Source organism: Neurospora hispaniola (assembly GCF_033458365.1).
Source record: "Neurospora hispaniola strain FGSC 10403 chromosome Unknown B0T23scaffold_5, whole genome shotgun sequence".
Taxonomy (NCBI): Eukaryota; Fungi; Ascomycota; class Sordariomycetes; order Sordariales; family Sordariaceae; genus Neurospora; species Neurospora hispaniola.
Genome location: NW_026944410.1, coordinates 2,286,293 through 2,305,909, shown reverse-complemented (window position 1 = coordinate 2,305,909; position 19,617 = coordinate 2,286,293). Strand labels below are relative to the sequence as shown.

Below are 19,617 nucleotides of genomic sequence, written 5' to 3'. Positions count from 1 at the left end.
TGCTGGGAAAAGGATACGTCATGATAGCGATCCATGAACTCGGTTCATGTAACTTGAAAAATATTGTGGGAGAAGAGGACTGCCTTCGACCCTCCCTACCTTCCTGGTCTGAGGCTCAATCAAGCAAGGGAATGAGACTATTCGGCTCCATACCTACTGGTGGATGATGGCCAATCTCAGCGACGAGCTGTCATCCAGTCGCAATTCGACGATTTTGCACGTCGTAAATGCGACTGGGTATCGTTACTGCCGAGTTCAATGTTCAACATGCATCAAACCACCAATGTAGGAAGGAACTCATTTTGCGTGACTCCGTAAAATGGGAAGGAACTTACCACCCAGACCGTGCTCCTTTCCTTACTGTAGTTTTTAACCACTGCACTGCAGCTGGTCCGTAATTTTCAGGTTGCGGGGCGGGGATACGCGAGCACCACATGACCAAGAGAATGCGCTGGACACAAGTAAACATTTTGTGCATCGCTATACAATTCCCTTTATCGCTCCTGTCGGTCTTCTCGCTGTATGCTTATAGCACACGAGTCCTCCTCCGAAAATCCACACATATTTCGCCCATCACGTCCGTTCCCATCGCTGCCACCAGCTCTGCGATCGTTGATTTGATATCCTTGCGGTCCAACTCGATATCTTGTTGTTCCCAACTAACCAAGTCGGAAGCCAAAAAATACCCGGGGGCAGCATCTGAAACAAGAACCAAGTTGTCCATGTCCACCTGCTTCATCTCTTCCAATGAAGGGATGCCTGGCATGCTGCTGCCCAACATAAAGTCCCCTTCCTCCTCGTCACCTTCGCCGTCACTCTCTGGCCGAATGAAATGGTCTTGGAAAATTTGGGGGGATCTCCAGACTCCTTCCGTTGCCGCTCCCTGGATAGGCTGACGTAGTGCTTCGCGTCAAAAACCGCCAACGCCTCCTTGTCCATCAAATCCCAGGTGAGTGTCTCAGGATCAAGGACGGACTGCGGCTTGAAGTCCATCTTGTACTTCATTTTGGGGCAGCTATGGATATAGAATCCCGGATACCACCAACGATAGCCACCCTCTCGAGCCAAGGCAATCTCTCGCATGGCACTGAGCTTGCCTGGGTTGTGTGAGTGAAATGACTCATGGTAGAGAAAATACACTGAGCTGACGGCGTGGGGAAGCAGGTCTAACACCCCTATTGCAACAAGTTTCCCGTCCAGCCAGTAACACTGGTGAAAAGAGCCCACCTGCCGCTGGACGCCGTCCGAAGTGTAGATGGTTTCACGCTTAAGAGGTGAATTGCACAGAAATCTCTTGAATCCGTGGCGCGAAATCTTATCTGGGCCCTCCTTATGAACAAGTCTCTGATAGTTCTCAAAGATGAGATACTTTTCCTCCGTAAACTCGTCTGGCTCCAATGTGACAGTGAACTTGTGAGCTGGCTCTGGAGGCGTCTTGAGAAATTGTGCCTCGGGTTCATGGATTCTGTCGATCAAGTCGAACTCGTTGTGCCGTTTCCGTGCTTCTTGGCGCGTGCGAGGATGAACGCGGGCAGCAGCATGTGTATAATCCGGACCGATAACGTAGTTGTTGAATCGGTTGACAGTTTGCCGTTGATCTTTGGTAGGTTTGAACTCTGTTGAGTCCAGGCGAAGGGTATAGTGAGGACAACAAGAGTTTCTCGGGTTCGGCCTGTAGAGAAGAGTCCCGGACCGTCTCCAATACCGATCAACTAGCTTTTGATATAGGTGCGTTGATAAGGACTTGCTCGTAGCATAGTAAGAGTAACCTGTGTTGAAGCAAGTTAGACGTAGGCCTTACATCCAACCGTGTCTCATTAGGCACCTGTTTCTTGGCCTTGGACACACAAGCTGAGGAGCCCAGACTTATGAGGCCAATTGTGTGACATGTACGACACCAGGGGAAAAGAGACTCGGTAGGGAAAATGGGAGCGAAGCGGGCGTAATAGGGCCGAAACGGAAACTCCATTTACGTTTTCCTTTACCTGCACGTGAAGTCCCTCGACAATAACCGCAATCAGATGCGCTGCTATACCCTACAATATGCACTCTCGGTTAGCAAGATGACCTCTTCGGATCTCAATTGGCAAAACATCTCTGATCGATGTTGACCTGCTTCGTGACAAACACTCGGGTCTAAATGCATGGACGGTGCTACAACCCCGGAACCAAATAACACCTGTTTTTTTCGGGTAGCTCAACCGTACTTGAGGGCACATACGACTGACTCAAGGACAGAAGTACAACGCATAGCATATAAAATGAGTGGTTTCCTTGAGCTGTCATCATCATGCGAGGAGTACGAGGGCGCATCCACCTTACGCCAAACTGTTGACTGGAAGGCAGAGGACGGCCATCGGTCTTTCTTTTTTCTCTTTGTTTTCTTCTTCCTCTTTTTGGCAAGACAAAATCATTCGATGTTCCTTGAGGAGCATCAAAAGCCGCTTGGCACTGGATGTTTATGGACAGTTCTGTAGGAACTTAAACGAGTGTGACTCCCTTTCGGCGTTGAACAACGGGAGCGGCCAACGAGATTGTGTGAATCTCGCACATGGCCAGAATGGTTGGGTGAGAAGCAAGGAAACTACACCTGCTTACCAATTGGGAATATAAAAGACAATGGCGCCTCAGCGTCGTCAGGGGTCTGCATGCTGTTTGTGTTGTACATAGTCGTCTAAGCGGGAAGAACAGAAGCTCAGGTGGTCTTCCCTCGGAGATTGTCTTGGAGCTCACACAAAAGAGAACTGAAGTGTGCCGTGAACCTCGATCCCTTTGGGCGTGGTGTGGGATGTTGCAACGGGTCTCGCTGTTACGATATCCAGGCTGTCGGTGGAACAAGCAACGAGCACCTCCGAAAGGGGTACAGCCTCCGGGCGTGGTGTCTGCTTGGTGTACAACGAGGAGCTTCTATGAGATTCGTCAGATGAAAGGAAACTAAGGCAGGAACTCGGATGTTCGGTATCGTTTGTGGATGGATGTGGTCTCGATTTTTTGTGGAATCGAGGCTATATCCCAGCAGGAGGTTGCTGGCTGTTCTGAGCCGCCGGGAAAATAATGCGGAGTTGGGTCTGATTGTGCAGGCCGGCTAGGCACGTAATAATGTATAGGAAACAAATTCGAGGGACTTGGGACAGGACGTTTGCGCGGGCTAATCCACATTATTAGTAGACATGAGTCAGAACAAAAGCCGTTGATGTCGCTGGGGGGTTGTTGTGTTGGCGAAGAGCTTGCGCCTTCAGGCAGGCAGTTGTCTTTGATCAGAAAGCGGACCGAGAGGGGCAACGGTTCGCAACCCCCACATTAAAGCATACATCCTACCTAGGTAGCTTGCCAGCGGGACCAACGACGCCATAGGTCATTCCTGCCATGAGCCATGGCGGGGACCTTCCCAACTGGTGACTTACAAATACAACTGAATCTTGTTCCGAAAGATGCTGTACACTTGACTTGGTGAAGACAATGATATGCAACGGAGTCATGGACAGTGATACTGTATGTTCTGGTTGTGCCTGGTCTTGTCAGGGAAATTCTACAGATCGAAAGTGTGAACTGCGAAGCTGTTGCAATCCGATGATCAAAGGGATGATGCCCACCAGCATATAGGGTAACAGGCGCATCAGATGGTGTACACCTAACGAGAAATGCCACTTTGGGTTCTACCGCGCAATTGATTATTCTGATATTTACCTCTATTCAAGTTCTCTTGCAGCCCATGGAAGGAAGATTTGATTGACTGCGAGGCACCTGTATATAATAGTAGGGGTAAGACAAGAGATAGAGGTAGAGGTATGTATGCAATGTTCCGCCATACGTCCCCGCCCTCCATCATTTCCATTTCCAGCTCTTTCTCTGTTTAGACATCTGCAACCGCTTTGTGTAGGTAGGCATGGACAGTCACGCTGTAGAAGTAGGAATGCCGTAGTAGTGTCCTTCCGGAACGACCACAGGACCAATCTCCTTCATCGGTACCCACGAGCAGCGATATACCTCTAGTAGATAGGGCATGGCTTCGGGTCCTTGTGATTTCCAGGAACTTGACAGACCATTTTGAAGTTCCCGGGTTAGGTCAGTTGAGGGTGCTCGTAGCTGCCTCGCTGCCACTGATTTGCAGCTGCAAGTCGGGCAGCCTCTGTCCTACGAGTCCGATGCCGCGACTTCTACCCCACGTTTTCCCCAAGTTAGGGCCTCGAGGTTGTTAGTGACGCGCTCTGATCTACCCATATCGACCTTATACCAAGTACCAACGAAGGAGAACCAATGAATGGCCTGGTTTGCCGCCCGGAATGGGTGATGAGGATGGATTAAAGCTTCCGCCATGCCTGCGTCGATGTCGATCCGGACGTGGCATGGGCCCGAGCTCAAACCGTGACGAATATAGCCATTCACAAGCTGTTGATTTGGGTTCTAGCTGGGTCTAAATGCTAAATTCTCCCCTAGAGAGGCACGTACCTACCTCTCAATTCCTGTTGCGTATGTTGTGTTCAGTTGTTCCTCCTCGTCTCTTTGCACTTGTATCATGCAACACTCACCCTGGCTCTGTGTACCTGTAGGGAAATGGGATCATACATGTCTAAATGTCCCTCAGATGAAGCGACGAGTTTCTACCACATTGCATTGACTATACACTACTGAGCACACTTCAGGTCAGGTCGCACACCATCACTCAAACTTGTTCATGCATCTCGGATTCAGAGCATTGGATAGTATCTCTGCTCCTCGGATGGACCACCATCTTGCACATGGCTTCCGTGCCATCGTAAAAGGTATTGTACCGCGCTAGCTTTCTATCCTTGAACCCGAGCTACCAACCCACCCATCTCGCAAAGCCCAGATGCGGAGGGGTGCTCTTGTCGTGTTCCATACGGTGATTGTTTTCATTACCTTGATGTCTTCACAGCGTTTGTCTCGTTCCTATGTGTATTTCTCATGTACCTCTAGCTACTCCACACTACGGGAACTTGGCTCCTCCTCAAGCCGTTTCCACTTGCTCGCACTGCAGTCACACTGCACATCACTTCAGGTTCAGGCTCTGAGTAAGAGCGAGTTAACATAGACGCCCCGGCTTTCGTTTACTCACACTTCGTGACCCAAGAGCATTCATCCAAGTTGGCTTCCACCTCATCCTTTCACAGCGAGGTATTTCTAGTTGGTAGCAGCACGGGAAGTCAAAAATTTCATCGCGCATGGCACAAGGATGGAAGGAACTCGGGCGTTAAGGTGCTTTGCCAGGTGGATGGCCTAAAACGAGAACAGGTCGCGTGTGTGTTCCGCCTCCATTCTCCCCCTCCCCTCCTCGGCTCCTACTAGGAGCTTCCACCACGCAGAAGCAAGGCAAGTCCAAACGGCTCAAGGCACCTTCCTTACTGTAGCGAGCGGTCAGAACCGGGCTCTCACTGCAGGCCGCTAAAACGGTATTGTTGCCGGCCGCCAAAAGTTCCATTGAGTTAAAAAGAACCTCCAAAAAAAGTCTGCTTTCAAGCGAAAACCCCCCCCCCCCCTCTCTCTCCTCGTCTGGCCGCCCCGAGCGACCACCCACCTTCGTTTCTCCGACGTCGCCCCTCAAGGTTCCACGTCTTGGTAGATCCTTGACAGATCCTCAACCTCGCATCTGGTTCTGCTGGTCTCCAGTGCATCGAGAAATCCAAGTTCCGTTCCATCGGTTCTCGACCACCAAGCGTCCACTGCGCTGTCGCGTGGTGTTTGGACAAAGTCTACCTCAATACCACTGTACACTTCGCTACACTAAAAAGTCGACGGTTCCTCCCTCCGTTTCCGTCACGACCGCCACCACTTGTCAGACCATCCCGCCTGCCGCCGCCTGTCGAGATACACCGTCGTATTTTTATTTTCATTTTTTTCTTTCTTTTTTTGTTGTCCTCATCTTCTCTTGCGAAAGACGCACCATCTCCGAGTACTCTCCGATTGCCCATCTCGGGTCTGCCTTCCACTTCTCCAAGTGTGTCCTGCACTCGACGCACTCTTTTCCGCACGACCAGCTTTTTAGACCCCCCATCGATTCGCACCTTCTCGGCGCATCCCGGTGGCCCTTCGTCATTCCAGTAATCCTCCGAGCTTCTACCCGTCCTATCTTTCCGATCATGCCGCTCACCGCGCGCTAAAAGCTCCGGGACACTACTCTCTTCAACGACGATCCGGATATTTCAACGTACCGAGCGCCGTTTCTTTGTCGACATTCCGAAAAAAACCCCTTCACGCGCGCCTCGTAGTACACGTCCCCATTCAACCTACCTACAAAGATTTGGCAAGGAATTGGTCGCTCTACCGACCTGTTGGGAGCTCTGCAAGATGGCGGCTAGCAATACTAGTAGTGGTAATCGGTCAATGGAATCCCGGACTGGGCGTACCAAGCAACGTGAGTTCTAGATGCCCACTCTAGTCTTGACAAATACACGAGCATCCACTCCTTGCCAAATGCGGTCTTGGCATCCAGATGGCAGGAGGCAGGAGCTGTGCTTCCGCCGCTTGTGGTCGGTCCAACTGACCCTCCCCTTTGTAGGATACAATACGAAAGGCGAACGACTGGTTGCCGGCGTTGTCCCTTTGAGTGCGGACAAGTACTACGTCATGTTGATCCAGTCCACACGTCGAAAAGGTTGGGTGTTGCCCAAGGGCGGATGGGAACTTGACGAGGAATGTCACGAGGCTGCTGCCCGTGAAGCCTGGGAGGAGGCCGGTATCGTGGTTCAGATCAACTATGACTTGGGTGATATTCAGGATACCCGCCCTCCCAAGAAAAATCCTCTCAAGGAGAAGGAGCGCTCGCTCTACCGATTCTTCGAGGCCACCGTCACCAGCGAGGAACCTGAGTGGCCCGAGAAGGACAAACGTGAGCGCAAGTGGTACACATACGCTGAAGCCACCGAGCTGTTGAAAGAACGGCCGGAACTTCAAGCAGCTCTAGATTTGTCGACGATCAAGAGGTAGCCTTGGTACCGCCATACTTGGGGGCGATAGTGTCGCTCTCCGCTGTCTCGGGAGCAGTGTGTGCAAGGAGACAGTTCCGCGAAGGGGTACTGAGGCTTATTGCTGACGTTCCGACTTACTGCGTCTTGATCTTCCTACCATATGGGACTCTAAAGAGCAAAGCAACACAATATCTCTGGTAGTAGCGAGAGTCCAAAATCCATCCCAATATGGCGACCATTTGGATACAGCTTGGAGTGCGTTTTAAGTCCCCAGTTCTCAGCCAGCGCAATCTTGTGTCTTGTTCTTCCCCATGGTCTATCTCTGCTTACCTCCCCGAGATGGTGCGCGCAGGTCAGCCTGGTTGGAACTGTAGCTGCTTCGGCAGTCGTTCCTGCTTAAGGTCGCAGAAGATCGATGCTTTCATCAGCTTCGCGCGAATTTTGAGATACATCGTTCGAAGCAACGGATAACATGGTTTTGACCGAAACTGGCCTGTTTGGGAGGCAACCAATGTTTCTTTGTCTTTTGAGATTTAAAATCTCTCCCCTTTTCTTCGTATATTATCTGCATTCATGTTTGGGCGTTTACGGGAGGCCTATAGAGTCGCATTTGGTTCTCTTATGTAAGAATGGGCAAGAGAGAAGGGAAACATTGGGTGGCTCTACTCAGGTTCGGTAGACTATAGCGGCGTAGGTGGGTGGTGATCTGATGACTTTATCCTATAGGTACACACGCAAGGAAACAGCAGAACATCAAGACAGGATAGTGCAAGACTTGCGAACATCACGTCAACGGATATAATATCCTAACCCCTTTATATCCGCTCCGCCCTCGCTATACAGGCTTCACAAGAGATGATGGAAGACGCAGAGCTGACGCTTACGCTCCCGTACAATAACTCATCTTCTCTTATCAACAGTCATCCGAAGACCCGGTAGGCTAACTGTCATAATGATCGCATGCAGTGCCCTTGTTCCTTCTCTAGTTTCGCCGACCCCGAAAAAGTATTCAAGGCTTGGTAGGCATGATCAGACCAGTATCACATTCTAGAACACAGCTGCACAAAGAATGAATCTCATCATTCATCCCTTGGACCAAAGATCATCGAGGTGCATGATTCCGAGTTATTTGTCACATAGGCACACGGCTGATCATACATGCGACATCCATCCGACTACGTGAGGTCCCATTAGATTACTGACCTAGTTCAAGAACTTCAGAAATCCCGCGAGGGCAGGTATGGGGACATTGGAGGTTTAGCATGGCTTCGGCTGGGGTTCGTGCCCGGTATTTGATATTAAGAAGTCCTCTACCATGACAATACTCATGACACAGAGCTACACGATATACACACAAAGTGCTGTTCTGCGACCTGCTTGACTGTCGCCTCAACCTTGGCATCCCAAGGGGCTTATTACAGCCCATTCCTGAACTTATTCAACTGACTAATCAGCCCATACCCACTCAACCCTTTACTGTCCGTCTGTATCTGTGACGATGTTGGCGATAACGCCTGCTCCGCCTCTCCTCCAACAACCCTCCTCAAAGCCGCCTCAGCATCCGTCCTCCCACCAACCGCATCCCCCCTTTCCTCGCAGCACCACCGCTCTCCAAATCCTTCACCAGAGCTGCATGCCTCTCCTCCACCATTCTCGCCAACCCCTCCACAAACTTCAACCTCCCCCGCTCCTCCGCCGTGCCCTTCCATACTTTCACTAGCTCCTTCAACTCACTCACCCGCTTCGCGGCTTCCTCGATCCCCTTGATGGGATCATTATCGTCGTTGTTCTTATCCTGATTACTCTCTAAAAGGGAAGAAATCTCGTCCCGAAGCGCTTGCAACACCTTTTGCCCCTTTTCTTCGGTACTGGCTACCGAGTCGGGGTCGCCGCCGAAGCCAGAGACAAAAGAGTCAGGAGGTGCGGGCGCGGATACGGATAGGAAAGAAGAGACGGCTGAAATTTCCGAGGGCGGGAAGACGAAGTCGATGGCGAAACCGAAGGTTTGGATTACCGAGTCGAGTCGGGAGCGAACAAGCGTCAAGGTACGGAGCTGGGTTATGTGTGGGGGTTCTTGGGGTTCTTCCTTTTCGGCTGTTGCTGCCGACACTTCTGCAGGTGTTTCCGGCTGTGGTGGTCGTTGATGTTGTTGTTGTTGTGATGATGCTACGGCAACTGATAGACGTCGTTGATGAGCTCCCCCCTCTGTGCTACCACCGGGAGTGGTTGCCGGTGCAGGTGCGGGTGCGGGTGCTTCCGGGATGGAGATTCCGCCAGGCACGAACTTGGCTACGTCCTCTTGCAACCCCTCCGTGAGAGTCTCAGCCAAGCTAAGCGTCTCGCCGCGCAGGAGCTCTACCTCGTAGGCTAGCCTGCTGCCACTCCGGAGGATGTCATCGGTGAGTTGGGTGAGAGTGTTGGTGAGTCTGGTGGTGTGCGCGTTAAGCTGTGAGAGCACAGATTGCGCCTGGAGCGAGACTTCGGATAGTGGCACGGCTGCTGCGGCGGTTGTGGTGCCTTGGTTAACAGCAGATTGCGAAGCTAATAACGATGATGAAGAAGAAGAAGAAGAAGACCCCGCAGAAGTCTGGAGAGGCGGCAGTTTGGCGTTGAGGTAGGCTGCGGCGTCGAAGGATGGACCGAGGAAGTCGTGGAGAAAAGGATCGGCGACGTGAGCGGACTTGGGCTGGGTGGGCGGTCTGGGTCCTTGGCGAAGGCCGCGTGAGGTATTGGAGGCAACGCTGTTGCCTCGTCGTCGGCCTGTTGTTGACTTAGAATCCCATGCCATTGCGACTTGAGAAAGAGAGGGGTGAGGTTTGAAGTTATCGTCTAATCGGGGCAGGTTCAGGGGGTAGACCGTGGATGCTGGAACTGAAGATGAGCTGAGATTATTGCAGGTCCGATCGGATAGATATGGCGTGAGTTAAGATTGCGCTCCCTGAGCTACGTGCCACTTGGTGACGAAAGTTATCAATATGTTGATCTCAGAAGCCGGTGTTGATGCGCGACAGTGAGAGCTGTGATGAAATGTCCTGGCATGAGCGTTAATGGTGGGGCAAGTAACCTACCATTGACCAAGCTGTCAGTAGTAGACCCGACGGCCGGTGTCTTGGCTGTCAGCTGCTGTTACAAGATTACAGTCGATACGGGTATCTTACACCTGTTAGTACTGGATATCTTACAGAGAGGACCTTCGCGAAATTCATCACTGATGAAGATACACTACAAGAGAACGACGGGCAAGAAACTCTTTACTTTAACGTGTCAGTAGGGACCAAGAATACATGAGATATACACTCAAACAACTGGCACCCAGGTCTAATCCGCGTCTTTTCCAGAGACATGATGGAGATGAGCTTCTTCACAACGAGAATGCCAAATCGTTGTTGGATGCTGAAAAACGACTGAATGAAGTGAAGAGAAGCCAGGATACCCTCTGAAAACAAGACAATTGCTATTTATTAAGAGAACTGACGGTAGGTGTTGACTGGTGCTCACCACCTGTTATGGCAACTTGCAGTGTGGATTGTAAAGTAAACAAACCCCTGAACGAAGCGTTTACTTAGCGCACCCCGGGGTGTTTCTGGCTGCCGGCCGTTACTTTGGGAGCTTCAGAAGCTGCCTCTTTTCAGCCTCAGTGCACCCCACCTGCATTTTGGGGGTACTGAGTACATGCAAGCAACTGTGCAGGCGTCAGGCTGAGCGGCCCCTCCAAAAATTCAGATCTAAACATCATTGCATTTTCACTGACGGCGGAACTTGTCAACCTCCTCCAGCTCGATTTCCAAAAGGCGAAATACCGATTCAGTCATTCGCTGTGTTGCGACCTTCCATCGCCATTTAAACCAATCGCAAATATACATTTCAAAGCACTACGCGCAAGGGACCTGCGTCGCATAGAAGGGGCAGAGTAAACAAAAGCAAGAAACCCAGAATTTACAAATCTCGAAATAAGCATGGCGTCCTCACAGCACGTCCTGCTTTCGCCGGCGGAACTCGCCTACCTCCACGCTTCACTCAGCCTCACGCCTCCTATCCGCCCGGACGGCCGTTCTCCTACACAGTTCCGCCCCCTCGTCGCTGAGACAGGCATTCTCCCTGGCACTAATGGCAGCGCACGCATCTGCTTCGCCGACGGTACAGAGGCCATTGTTGGCGTTAAGGCGGAAGTCGAGAGGACGAGGACAAGACACGATTTCCCCTCGCTAGATGAAAGTGCTGAGGACGATGATGACTTGGACGACAATCAGAACGACGTGGTGAAGGGTGACAATGACTGGGTAGAGATGACGGTGGAAATTCCCGGGTACAGAGACGACGACGCGGGGACTGTTTTCCTCTCCGCCATGCTTAGCGAAGCGCTGTTGGCGGATGGCGAGTTCACGAAGAGGCTGTGGATCAACCAAAGGTTTCACTGGAAGCTCTACCTTGACGTATGTCTTCATGTTCTCTGTCTGCGTTCCGCAACCAACAGCCACTAACATCAAGTTCTGACGACAGATTCTTCTGATCTCCCCGCCGCTTTCATATCCCCTCCCCCTCCTTTCCCTAACCACACATCTCGCCCTCCTCGCGGCCCGTCTCCCACGCCTAAAGTCCGAAGGCGACGAAGATCCCCTCTTCGACGACGACTGGGCTGCCGCTCCCTACCTCTACCCCAGACCTTCAGAGAAGGGTTCCAAAGCGACGGCCCCAGCCCCCGCTGCCAGGCCACCCGTCACCCTCCTCGTCATGGCCGTTGGTAACAACATCATCTTCGACCCTTCTAAGGAGGAGCTAGCCGTCGCCGACGTTGCGCTGGCCGTTTCCGTTGGCGAATCTTCCTCCTCCACCACTTCTACGACCAGCAGCAAACCCACAGCAATGGACATCGACACTGAAGAGACAAAAGGACACAACCTCCGTCTTCTATCGGTGCGAACAATCGATCCCCCTTCGCGATTGACCCCTCCTGGTATTCCCAACGCAAGCAATAGTGCTTATGGAGCGAATGCGGGCGCGAAGGATACCGAGAAGAAGAAGCAGCAGCAGGAACAGGCGAGGACAGCCGAGTCTGAGGCCGTCGAGGGTGTGTGGAAGGCACCGAGAGGCGGCGCCAAGACGTTGGTAATGGCTACGATGGTGCAGAAGGTGTTGGAGAAGGGAGGCGTGGCCGATGAGGTGTTGGATGCGCTGGATGGGGTTGATTTGAACTGAAGGTTGAAACTAAGCTAGTGGCACTACTATCTGGTTGCCGAGGAACGCCAGGGTATATCGGCCAGGGTCGCAAAGCACGCTTCGCTACTTCTTGTCCGGTTACCGTTCAGGCACATAGGTCTGTTGTGTTCGGAATATCGGAAGAGGCTCAGAGCTTGGGCGTGTACATGAAAGAGGCATATCCACTCGTGTATCGTATAAATTGCGGGAGCCTTGGCCAGTCACACTCAAGAGTTGCAGTACGTGGCGTGCTCGGGGAGCAAGATAGATGGAGGCTTGATGATAACTCAAAACAAGATACCCCTATTCCAAAATCTAACGCTAAACATGCTTTTCTGTGCCCGCTGCCCGTTAAGTCATTAATAACACTTAATCGTACACATAGTCATCACAAGCATCTCCTCTTCCGTAGACTATACCTCTTTCCATTCCACCTTCTTCCGGAGACAGCCGCGGGGTAGCGTGATCGGAATCACAGCGCTAATACCACGCTATGATTGCCCACGCCCCATTCCCTCATTTCCATCTCAAGCCGCAAGTTCCTTACACCACCTTCACTTCCGCCTCAAGTTACCAACGGCCCATTACTGCTTCTCCTGCTGCTGCGGCTCTGCCTTAGCGGCAGACGCTGTAGCCTCCGGTTCCAACACCCCTCTCGACACGCTAGCAATCCGCTCCGGTTCCTTCAGCTTGATGAAGCCCGCAATGCCCTGCTCCTCGGGCAGGCCGTGCGCCTTCCTATACATGGTCCGCTTGGCTACATCGTCGATGGCCCGCTGTCTCCTGGCCGAGATCTCGGCGGACTTGTGCGCCTCGTGCAGCCGGATGACATGGCCCAGGTGACTGAAGGAGTCGATAGGGTGGCTGAAAAAGTCACCGCGGGCAGGGAGCATGTCGGCGAAGGGAGAGGTGCGCTTGAAGTTCTCGGTTGCGGTGTAGATGGCTATGGCGAAGAGGGACCCCTTTTTGTTTCCCATGTAAGTTTTGATTCTGAGAGCTTGGAGAGCTGGGCCATCGTGAAAGGGAAAGAACAAGCAGGGGTTGAGCTAGATGGGATGAATATGTACATACCAGGGTCAAACACATGTGAAACCACTTGTTATTCCAGAACCACCACCCGAAGGTTCCCTCGCCGGGCATCAGGCCCGGGTATTCCTTTTGCGCCTGGGCCTGCTTCTCCTGGAAGCTGAGGTCGCCGCCATAGTGCCGCGGGACGTTTTTCTTGCTGGGGAGTCGGGAGCCGTGTGAAGGAGGGTTGAAGCGCTCGGGTTTCGCGAGGACGCGCTGGCCGGATGGCGTTGTGTTGGCTTCCGCTGTTGACTTTGTGGATGCGAGACGGCGCTGGATAAGCTTTTGGGTGGGCCGTTGCCAGATGCGCCCGTACTGTGGGAGGAGAAAGCGGGGGATCATGGTGGAGGTTGCTGACGACATGGTCTGTGTTATTGTTCTTCCCCTTCTGGTCCCTATGTGCGCCCAGCTGCGTGGCTACAACAGCAGTACAGCTACTCCAGTCAAGATTTTGGGTTTGGGATTTTGCTAGTGGTACTGATGCGCTTGCGTGTTTTGGACGACAGGCCGTACCGCATCAGGTCGCTGCTGTATGGGTGTGGGGTCGGGCTGCCGAATCGCAAAGGTGGGATTCCCCGGCGGCGACGTGGATGGCCGGGTGTTGTGGATCGGGCAGTCGGGGTCGGAAGGGTGCCCAGAAGTCGGACGTGGTTCTTCTTGCGGCTCAATCGGTCAATCGGATGACCACGGGCAACATGACACAAGAAATTGCCGCTAGCATGCTGCATCAAAAAAAAAAAAAAATTGGATGACGAGATTGGGTGGCATGGGTGGATGGCCTTCGCGATGACATTCCTCTACCTGATGGGGCTAGCGCGGGCCGTCGGTTGTACATATTGTACGTAGAGGTATTGTGGTTTGGATCGTAATCGCAGTTCTTTCAGGCACAATTCGTCTGTCCGCAAATCATTGTGGCTTCTGTGGGGCCATTTCCGACTTTGCCCGTCCCCGACCCGGCAAGCCATGGCCGTCGAAGAGCGCCTCTGACTAACGTTGGGCACGTCATTGGCCAATGTGCTGTATGAGACCCGCCTTCTCCAGCCTCAGGCTGTGGCTCCGGTCCACGTCTTGGCCAAGGTCATCGTCAACGAAGGTGCTCGAGATTGCGAATGCCACATGGGATTGGCTGAAGGGCGTTGCCAGCGAGTGGTTGCCAGCTGTGAGCGCATTGAGGACTAAAAAAAAGCTGGATCAAGATCCTCAGCGTGTTTGCGGTGTTCAGCCAGCCAGCTTTCTGGAGACAGCGAGCGCGGACACCGGGGGGAGGCTGGCTTGCATGGATTGCACGCTGCAAAACGGTACCCAGGTATTGACTGGCGCCGTGTGGCCGGGATCCCGTCACTTTCCACTCTTGGTTTGCAACTTTTTTGTTCCTACTATTTCTTACGCCTCACCGGAGCTTTTTCTTCCTCTTCCTTTCCCCTTTCCTGTTCTCAGTCATCTCAACTTCCAGTATTCCCTATACACCTTTGCGGTTTTAACGCTTCCTCACAAACCAATCAGTCAAAATGGGCTTCTCTGCCGGTATGTATCCCACTCTCATCTCCTCACCCACGCCATGATGCGCACGCGCTCTCTTTCTTTTATTGTTGTCTCGGCGGTCCGGCTTCGTCAACGTCATCCGCCCGTCCGCCGGTCTTAGCTTCGCTGGTTGAGCCATTGGGTGTTCGCAATGTCCACATGAGTTGAAGAGGCTACCACCCCTCGGTCACGGCTTCTTCAGCATCTCCATGGACAGGACACCTCGAGCATGGCCTCGGTTTGCGATCCCGACATTGCGATAGTTGCGCGGCATTTTCTCCTTGTTTCGTAAACACGATCACTTGACGGAGCGAAATTGCACCGTCATGGGAGATGGGCCACGTCGGCTTGACGCCACGGAGCATGTCTTGCCCTACGACATACTTCCCTCACCCCCATCTACCAGATCTCCAGCCATCAAGGTCTTGTTCCTGGACATCACGACCACGACAGTCGAGGCCGAGACTACCGAGACAATATCAGAATGATCAGAGCCGCGCTTTGCTATCTTGCCGATAAACAGCCGTTCTAACCTAAAACTTGCACACAGGTGATTCCAAGAAGGGTGCCAACCTCTTCAAGACCCGTTGCGCTCAGTGCCACACCCTTGAGGAGGGCGGCGGCAACAAGATCGGCCCCGCTCTCCACGGCCTCTTTGGCCGCAAGACCGGCTCCGTCGACGGCTACGCCTACACCGATGCCAACAAGCAGAAGGGCATCACCTGGGACGAGAACACTCTCTTCGAGTACCTCGAGAACCCCAAGAAGTACATCCCTGGTACCAAGATGGCCTTCGGTGGTCTCAAGAAGGACAAGGACAGGAACGACATCATCACGTACGTCATGCGCTGCTCCCCTATATATGTCACTCAAAAAATATGCAAAGCTAACTCGACCTCACTCCAACAGCTTCATGAAGGAGGCTACTGCTTAAATGCAATCTATGTGATGATGGGCGTTGTTCTTGAGGAGTTATGGGACTGTATTAATAAAAAGGGAGATTTTTTTTGCATTAGACGGGCTTGGCACATCCCTCTTCGTTGTTGGACCATAGACTAGACGACTTGTGCTCGGCGATTCTTGGTTGTTTTTCGACGACCACGATATCTCAAAACCTCCTCTGTATGAAGTTACGAAGAAATACCCCATTCCCCCTTACACCCCCTTTCTTGATCCCGTTCCTGCTGGGTATGTATGGTTTGGTGCTTGACGGTCACGCGAGATTGAAGGCGACAGAGTAATCACTGGTCAGCTTCTTTGAGCGTTTAAAAGCAAGGCAGGCATGTTTCAGATTTGGTGATGATGTTATAAAGAATGGAGGATTGTCATATCTAACTGCATTCAAAATACAATAAAGCATCTCCGCTCACGCGATAATTTACATCTACCAAACCGTCCCATGACTTGTGGGACTTGTGGAATTTGACGGCTTCATCTCGCAACATGCCTACCATAATCGGCAATTTTCATGTTTCCGATACCCAAATAAATCTATAGGTATAATTAAAGCATCAAGACCATTTTTTATAAACCCAAGAACGCCATGTTGCAATCCCTTCTCATCTGCTAATCAATATGGACATATTTTTCCGGATCTTTCACACTAGGCTTCACCTCGTTCAGCGCCTTCTCCCAGTCCTCCGGAGTGATGACCGGGTTAGCCACCATATCCGTCACCTTCTCCTCCTCCGTTGGCGTACCACTCTCCTTATTAGACTGGTACATCTGGCTCAGGTAAGCCCTCTCCAAACAAGCCTGGGCAGCCGCCTGCATCAAGTTGCCCAGATCGGCACCCGAGAAGCCGGTGCAGCGCAAATCAAGCGCAACACGCTCCAGCTGCTTCTCTGCCTGCTGCATGGTCTCGTCCATAGCGGCCGCGGTGGCCGAGGGCGTTTGTTGGCCTGGCAGGACAGCGCCAGAGCCGCCATCGATATCCATTACGTCTCCCTCCACAGCGGGTGTCGTAGTAGGCGTAGGACGAGGAGGAGCAGCAGCCGCCTGGGAAGCCTTGGCCCTCGCAATCGAGTTCCTGTAAAGTGTCCGGAGAATGTCCACCCGATCCTCGGCGCTGGGTAAGCCGACGTAGATGCTCGTTCCCAATCTTCCCGGTCTTCTGATCGCCTCGTCAATGATGTCCGGCCTGTTCGTAGCGCCAATGACGTAAATACCGCTGCGGTCGCCAACACCGTCAAGCTCCGTGAGCAGGGTGTTGACGACGCGGGCGCTGGCGTCGGAGAGCGAGTCGTCGCGCTTGGGCACCAGGGCGTCCATCTCGTCGAAGAACAAGATGCAGGGGGCCGAGGACTTGGCGCGCGCGAAAAGCTGGCGGACTGCTCTCTCGGATTCGCCCACATACTTGTTCAGCAACTCGGGACCCTTGATGGAGATGAAGTTGGCTTTGGACTCGTTGGCTACGGCCTTGGCTACCAGCGTCTTACCGCAACCTGGAGGACCCCAGAGCAAAATGCCGGCGGCCGGTTTGATGCCCACCTTGGTGAAGAGTTCGGGCCGCTTGATGGGGCCGATGATGCTCATCTCGAGCTTCTTGCGGACTTCGTCCAGAGCGCCCACATGCGCCCACGTGGTGTCGGGAATCGTGCTGAAGCCTTCACGCTTGGAGGCCGGCTGCACGCGGGAGACGGCGAGGCGGAATTGGGCCATGGTGATGCAGCTGTCGGACCATGAGGCTTGGCGGTGGTCCTCGAGGAGGAGCCAGTCGCGCTGTTTTTGGGAGATGCCGGTGAGGGTGTCGTCGAGTTCCTTTTGAATCTGTTTCTGTTGCTCTTCGTGGCCCTCGGGGGAGTCGGAGGTGATAGCGGCAGTGGCGGCTTCTGCAGCGGCAGCGCGCAGTTGGCGCGCCTTTTCAAGGAGGGCATCGAGACTTCCACGGAAGGATTCGGACACGGCGGCTTTGACGACGTACTGCAGATCAGAACCGACGTAGCCGGGTGTTAGCTTGGCAAGCTCGGCGAAATTGACGTCGTCGGCCACGTTGAGGTCGCGAGAGAGGGACTTGAGGATGTGCTCGCGGGCGCGCTCGTTGGGCATGCCCATGTCGATCTCGGCGCTGAAGCGGCGACGGATGGCGGGATCCAAAAAGTCCGGACGGTTGGTGGCGGCCAGAACGACGACATTCTTGCCAAGGGGTGTCTGCTGCTTGATGCGGTCCATGCCGTTCATGATTTCCGCTACGATGCGGCCTTCCATGCCCTTATTAGCGCTCTCACGCTTGCCAGCAATGGCGTCGATTTCGTCGATAAAGATGAGGCACGGGGCGAGACGGATCGCTTCATCGAAGACATCACGGATATTTTTTTCTGACTCGCCCGAGGTGCCGCCGACGATGGAAGGCGCAGAGACGGGGATGAAGGCGGCGCCAACGCTGCCAGCCACGGCGTGAGCGAGCGTGGTCTTGCCGCAGCCCGAAGGGCCGTGGAGGAGCACGCCATTGTCGTAACGGTATCCCATCTTGGCGCAGGCCTCACCCGCACAAAGCGGGAACCACACCTCGTGTAGAAGCTTGTCCAAGGTATCATCCACACCGGCAATGTCCTTGATGGAGATGCCCGTGGGCGGCGACCGGTCGACCTCCTTCTCCTTCGATATCTTCTCCGCCTTTCTCTTCTTTCCCCTAGGCTCTCCATTCGCCTGTCTCTCAGATGATCCTGGACCTACAGCAACCGCTCCGAGTCCGGGGGTTTGTGGAACTGAGCCCGCTCCCCCTTCACCAGCGGCACCCGCCTCCCCTCCGCCATTTTCCACCACCGCCACACCTTCACCACTCACTGCCGTCGTCGCAGGCAGCTTCGGCGCGGCCAAACCCCACGCCTTCGCAATCTGCTTGTTCAGAAACCCTGTAGCCGTCGCCTCGGCCGACTTGTTTCTCTTGGCCGCTTCGGCCTCCTCCGCCGCCTCGATTGCATCGTCCGAATCCTCGACCGCGTCCTTTTTGGCCTCCTCTCGTCGTAAGTCGAGCACCCGCTCGATGGAGTCCTCCAGTAGTTTCTTCTTTTGGCGTGCAAGACTCGAGTTGGACCGTTTTATTGAGTCGTAAACGGATGAGACTGAGAGCCCTCGCCTGCTCGACAGGTTTTTGCTGTTCTTGCCTTCCTTCTCGATGATGGCCTCTCGCCTGTCTTCCTCCTCAGCCTCCAGTTTCAGGACAAGCTGGTAGACATCGCGGTCGATGCCATGCCGTAAATTGGCACGGCCAGGCATTTTGTGGAAAGTGCCCGTTGCTATATTATGGTGGCGGCAACTAACGGCTGATGGATTTATTGTGAAAATGAAAGGGTGAAGTCAGGTTGGGCGGGAAGGTGAAGTAACTTGAAGTGTAAGTTCAACAAGAAAGGGAATGAAAAATTGTTAAAATGACAAGGGTTAGGGTTTGGTAGGCGCACAACAACGTCAACCATCTACTTGTCCTGCCACTGATACAAGTTCAAGACAAGGAGCCAAACCGATAGATATCGCCTAGCTTGCTGCTCGGGTTCATTGAATACATTGGATCTGCTCCACGAATGATTGGTTTTGCTAAACTTTATGAAGTTGACTATTTGTACAGTGAAGGGGATGAGCGGAATTGAACCTTTGCTGCGCTGAGCGCTGTAGAGTTCAAGCTCAAGCACGGACCCTCTGGACAAACTTTCTAGCCCCGTGGTTAGTTTCTTTAGCAGCTATACCATCGATACAAACTTCGTGGCTCTGCGACATCGTACAAATAGACAGACACAATCGCAATACCCAGCCACAGCCAGGACATTGTTTTTTGGTCTTTGATCGCTCTAATTGCATTCGCTACGATGTCCCAAGGTCCTTTCCCTGGAGTCTGTTTCATAAACAGACCCGATCAATTACACACCTCTCACAAGTGTGCTGAGTGGGAGATACGCCCGAACACTTTACT

At 53.0% G+C, this 19,617-nt stretch overlaps 8 protein-coding genes across 8 annotated transcripts; 4 read left to right on the top strand and 4 right to left on the bottom strand.

The window, feature by feature from the left end:
- Positions 1-94: 94 nt before the first annotated feature.
- On the bottom strand, positions 95-2,668 carry B0T23DRAFT_443742 (arginine-tRNA-protein transferase; the record flags this gene model as incomplete). Its single annotated transcript, XM_062840875.1, has 3 exons — positions 95-815; positions 866-1,769; positions 2,599-2,668. The coding sequence occupies 3 exons, from the start codon at positions 2,666-2,668 to the stop codon at positions 527-529; spliced, it is 1,263 nt and encodes a 420-aa protein (XP_062691889.1). The 3' UTR covers positions 95-526.
- A 2,064-nt stretch (positions 2,669-4,732) lies between these two features.
- On the top strand, positions 4,733-5,240 carry B0T23DRAFT_382318 (uncharacterized protein; the record flags this gene model as incomplete). Its single annotated transcript, XM_062837323.1, has 1 exon — positions 4,733-5,240. A coding segment is annotated over exon 1 (217 nt), but the record flags the coding sequence as incomplete, so codon positions are not given.
- A 973-nt stretch (positions 5,241-6,213) lies between these two features.
- B0T23DRAFT_167748 (NUDIX hydrolase domain-like protein) lies at positions 6,214-7,050 on the top strand. Its single transcript, XM_062832851.1, has 2 exons — positions 6,214-6,373; positions 6,518-7,050. Exons 1-2 carry the CDS (start codon positions 6,307-6,309, stop codon positions 6,943-6,945), a joined length of 495 nt encoding a protein of 164 aa, XP_062691887.1. The 5' UTR covers positions 6,214-6,306; the 3' UTR covers positions 6,946-7,050.
- Positions 7,051-8,182: 1,132 nt separating this feature from the next.
- B0T23DRAFT_382315 (uncharacterized protein) lies at positions 8,183-9,962 on the bottom strand. The gene is made up of 2 exons (XM_062837322.1): positions 8,504-9,962; positions 8,183-8,468 (listed from the first exon to the last, which is right to left on the bottom strand). The coding sequence occupies exons 1-2, from the start codon at positions 9,712-9,714 to the stop codon at positions 8,342-8,344; spliced, it is 1,338 nt and encodes a 445-aa protein (XP_062691886.1). The 5' UTR covers positions 9,715-9,962; the 3' UTR covers positions 8,183-8,341.
- A 628-nt stretch (positions 9,963-10,590) lies between these two features.
- On the top strand, positions 10,591-12,420 carry B0T23DRAFT_421113 (ribosomal protein S5 domain 2-type protein). Its single transcript, XM_062839755.1, has 2 exons — positions 10,591-11,359; positions 11,427-12,420. Exons 1-2 carry the CDS (start codon positions 10,883-10,885, stop codon positions 12,120-12,122), a joined length of 1,173 nt encoding a protein of 390 aa, XP_062691885.1. The 5' UTR covers positions 10,591-10,882; the 3' UTR covers positions 12,123-12,420.
- A 1-nt stretch (position 12,421) lies between these two features.
- Positions 12,422-14,011, bottom strand: B0T23DRAFT_340218 (uncharacterized protein). The gene is made up of 2 exons (XM_062835874.1): positions 13,194-14,011; positions 12,422-13,084 (listed from the first exon to the last, which is right to left on the bottom strand). Exons 1-2 carry the CDS (start codon positions 13,551-13,553, stop codon positions 12,707-12,709), a joined length of 738 nt encoding a protein of 245 aa, XP_062691884.1. The 5' UTR covers positions 13,554-14,011; the 3' UTR covers positions 12,422-12,706.
- A 687-nt stretch (positions 14,012-14,698) lies between these two features.
- B0T23DRAFT_405511 (cytochrome c) lies at positions 14,699-15,645 on the top strand (the record flags this gene model as incomplete). Its single annotated transcript, XM_062839009.1, has 3 exons — positions 14,699-14,714; positions 15,262-15,547; positions 15,621-15,645. The coding sequence occupies 3 exons, from the start codon at positions 14,699-14,701 to the stop codon at positions 15,643-15,645; spliced, it is 327 nt and encodes a 108-aa protein (XP_062691883.1).
- Positions 15,646-16,094: 449 nt separating this feature from the next.
- Positions 16,095-19,228, bottom strand: B0T23DRAFT_382309 (P-loop containing nucleoside triphosphate hydrolase protein). Its single transcript, XM_062837321.1, has one exon. The coding sequence runs from the start codon at positions 18,927-18,929 to the stop codon at positions 16,278-16,280; it is 2,652 nt and encodes an 883-aa protein (XP_062691882.1). The 5' UTR covers positions 18,930-19,228; the 3' UTR covers positions 16,095-16,277.
- Between the last annotated feature and the right edge of the window lie 389 nt (positions 19,229-19,617).